At 41.6% G+C, this 3,346-nt stretch overlaps 1 gene segment (V, D, J or C); it reads left to right on the top strand.

Annotated features, from left to right (window-relative positions):
* The first annotated feature begins 1,424 nt into the window (after window positions 1-1,424).
* On the top strand, window positions 1,425-1,952 carry LOC103729495. The segment is given in 2 exon segments: window positions 1,425-1,470; window positions 1,576-1,952. Coding segments are annotated over 2 exon segments (423 nt in total).
* Window positions 1,953-3,346: the final 1,394 nt, after the last annotated feature.

The following is a 3,346-nucleotide window of genomic DNA, read 5'->3' as shown; positions in this document are numbered from 1 at the left end:
CAAGAACAGGAACCTCAAAGGATGAGTCTGATAGTAGTACCTGAAGAAGTCCAAGGAACTTGATGGTCAGTCATAGTACCCTGCTGTGTACAAGGCTTCTATACAATGATCCATGGATGAATGATGGGAATAACTATCCCTGAAGTGAGAAACTTGGAAAACTACTAGATGATAATATGTAGTCCACTTCATTAATTCTACTGAAGCACATACATTGTTGAGAGGTGGGATTTGTTCTTTCCAGATCTGGCCCTATTCATTCACAGTTGGTTTATGATGTACTAGTGCTGCTAGAAGAAACTATTCACATCACTGGACAAGTATTCTGTTTATGTGACCAGAAACTAAGGGCTCTAGAAGACCATGATGGTAGAAGGGATGACACTGAGAATTGGACTTGGGTCCCAGTTGGTCTACCTCAATCAGATTTTTCCCTAAAACACATAAGCTATTACACATTGGGACAGGTGACTGAAAGTTCTTCAGTGGAGTAGTTTAGGTTTGTGCACCAGGGTTTAAAGCAGTGTAGTATATAGGAAACTATATATTACCCAAAGTCCATTACAAGCATGACCTTTGCCTTGAGACAACTGTATATATCTGTAAGTATGTGGACGTAAGATATTGCTATCTAGTTGCTACAACATGTCTATCTGCAACATTGGGTAAGACTTCTTAATTCATGTGGTAATAGCTGTGGAAATCAAGATTTTCTTCTCCACAATCACATGCCTTGGAGGATCTGCTTTCAGGGATCAAAATTTCAAAGGTTTGACAATGTTTACATGGTCAAGACTTCATAGGTGAAGACATATTTCAAGGAATGCCCAAAGTCTGGATGGTAAAATATTTTAAGTTAAATATGACCCAATGATTCTGACAAAAATAAGCCAGTGGATGAAGAAGAGTAGAGATTAAGCTACAGACAAGATGGCAGCATGGGAGCAACCCCAGGTTTCTGAATGTGTTTTCATATAAACAGGTTACTTATTTCTTTCTTCAGAATAATGCTGGACTAAGACAACTACCCCATGTTCTCACTGAAGGGAATTCCGTGCCTCAGTTGGGGTATTCCACTATCTCCTGCAGCTGGACTAGGGGGGCACTGCTTCCCAGTGGTGAGAAAGAAAAGCTAAATTTTCCTACTGCTGAATTGTAGAATACATCATATCTCTGACAGCTGCTTCAGAGTTTGTGGATTCAGTTGTGTAATGTTAACTTGTGAACAGCACATACACCTGCTCCCAGAATTGCCCGCTTAAACAGGCACACCAGTGGTCACTAAAAACAGGAAGAGATGCAAATATGACCCCACTCTGCTCATAAAGCACAGCCCAGTGCTGACCCTGCAGCTCTGGCAGGGAAGCCCAACCCTGAAATCCCAGGTGTTTCCATTCAGTGATTAGCACTGAACACAGCTCATCATGGAGTTAGGACTGAGCTGGGTTTTCTTTGCTGCTCTTTTACAAAGTAATTTATGGAGAATAAGAGATGCTGAGTGTGGAAGTGGGCAGGAATGAGGGAGGCTATGGACATAAGTGACATGTTCCTGACCAGGATTCTCTGTGTTTGCAGGTGTTCTGTGTGAAGTGCAGCTGGTGGAGTTTGGGGGAGGCTTGGTGAAACCTGGAGGGTCCTTGAAACTCTCCTGCATAGCCTCTGGATTCACCATCAATGGCTATGGCATGAGTTGGGTCCGCCAGGCTCCAGGGAAGGGGCTGGAGTGGGTGGCAAGTACAGAGTATGCTTTAAGTGATCACGAATTAGAGCTTGTGGAAAGCACATATTATGCAGACTCTGTGAAAGGCCTATTCACCATCTTCAGAGACAATGAGAAGAACACTGTGTCCCTGCAAATGAGCAGTCTGAGATCTGAGGACACGGCCATGTATTACTGTGTGAGACCCACAGTGAGGGGAATTCAGTGTGGCCATGCACAAAATTCGCTTTGAGGGTACTCATGATCAGCAGGGGGAGCACAGCACATTCAGAGCTCAACTCAGCCCTCAGGAGCAGGTCAGACTTAATGCTCCTCTTTTGGCCACTGTTTGATTTAACCAGTTTCTCATAGATACTCTTTAGACTTATGGTCTGTACTAATCTGTGATTACTGTAAAATAATAATGTTTATTTTAATTTCTCTTTTTAAATAAATATCCCCACTTAAACAAAATTTCAGATGATATCCTCGAAGGAAGAAATGACTCTGTAGTGTTCACCAAGATCAGATGCTGAGGAAGCCTAGGGATCCTGCCTGCTGAGGTTTCTCTCCTGAGACTCTGGGCTGTGTTCCCTTGAGAGTCCCTAAATACAACAGCGCTTAGGATTTAGGAGGAAAGGAGAGGTAATTAGAATCAGGCAGTATGATCCTAAAATCTAACAGTTCCCAAATGTCCCCTCTTCTCCCTAAGGACCGAGCACATCAGCCTCAGATATGACCCACAACTCTCATTTCTCCTTTTATAACCAGAAAATGTATTCTCTGAATTTTGTGGCTTAAATACAGACTAGTCACTTACCTTGACTTCACTTGTCACTAAATCTATGTCCCCTGCAAGGTTCTGGGAAGGACTGGCATGTTCAGCACCCTCTGTCAAGAACGGCCCTGCTGTGTTCTTTGCTTGCATGCCTTTGGACATTAAAGTGGACAGACTTGAATTATGGATAAGAATAACAGGCAAATTACACTGTGAATGTGGGGCATAGGACTCTGCTCAATCTCATCTATAGTCACCACCATCATGTGATATTTTGAGGAGACATGAAGATGGACACCTTGCTGTGCTGTGGCCTCCTCCGACCACCATCCTGGTTTGCTCTCACATGTTCTTCCTCATATCAAGGAAAAATATTTTGTTGTTTTTTAATGCAAATTAAATTGTGCTTATTATAGTAAAAGTAATTTTTACTGCCAGTTATGTTAAAAATCTCTACATGCTCTACAATATAACACTTAAAGTTATAAAAATTCTTCCCTCACACATGTCCCAGTAATCAACGTTAACTAAAACCATCAAGTCACCAAAACAAATAGTAAATATTAAAGTGGAATGGTAACTAACTGGGAAGAATAAGAGGATCATCAGGAGGAAGAGGGAAAGAAGCTAGGAGAGTGGGGGACTATGATGAAAATATATATGTCTGAGAAAATAGAAGTTAGTTGTTCCTTTGTTTCATGCTGACCCCAACCTTATAATCAATGGTCACGTTTCTTTACTAAATAACTACTTGTCTGGGATCACAAAAGGCACCCAAAAGTCATCTTCAGAATTTATTGTTTCACTTTAAGTAATTTTGTAAACAACAAGTAAAACCACTCCTAATCACTTGTGTCCGTCCTTGAGTG

This window comes from Nannospalax galili, unplaced genomic scaffold, assembly GCF_000622305.1.
Source record: "Nannospalax galili isolate Female #2095 unplaced genomic scaffold, S.galili_v1.0 scaffold953, whole genome shotgun sequence".
Lineage (NCBI taxonomy): Eukaryota > Metazoa > Chordata > Mammalia > Rodentia > Spalacidae > Nannospalax > Nannospalax galili.
Note: the sequence above shows the minus strand (reverse complement) of the source record. Positions and strands in the feature narration are given on the sequence as shown.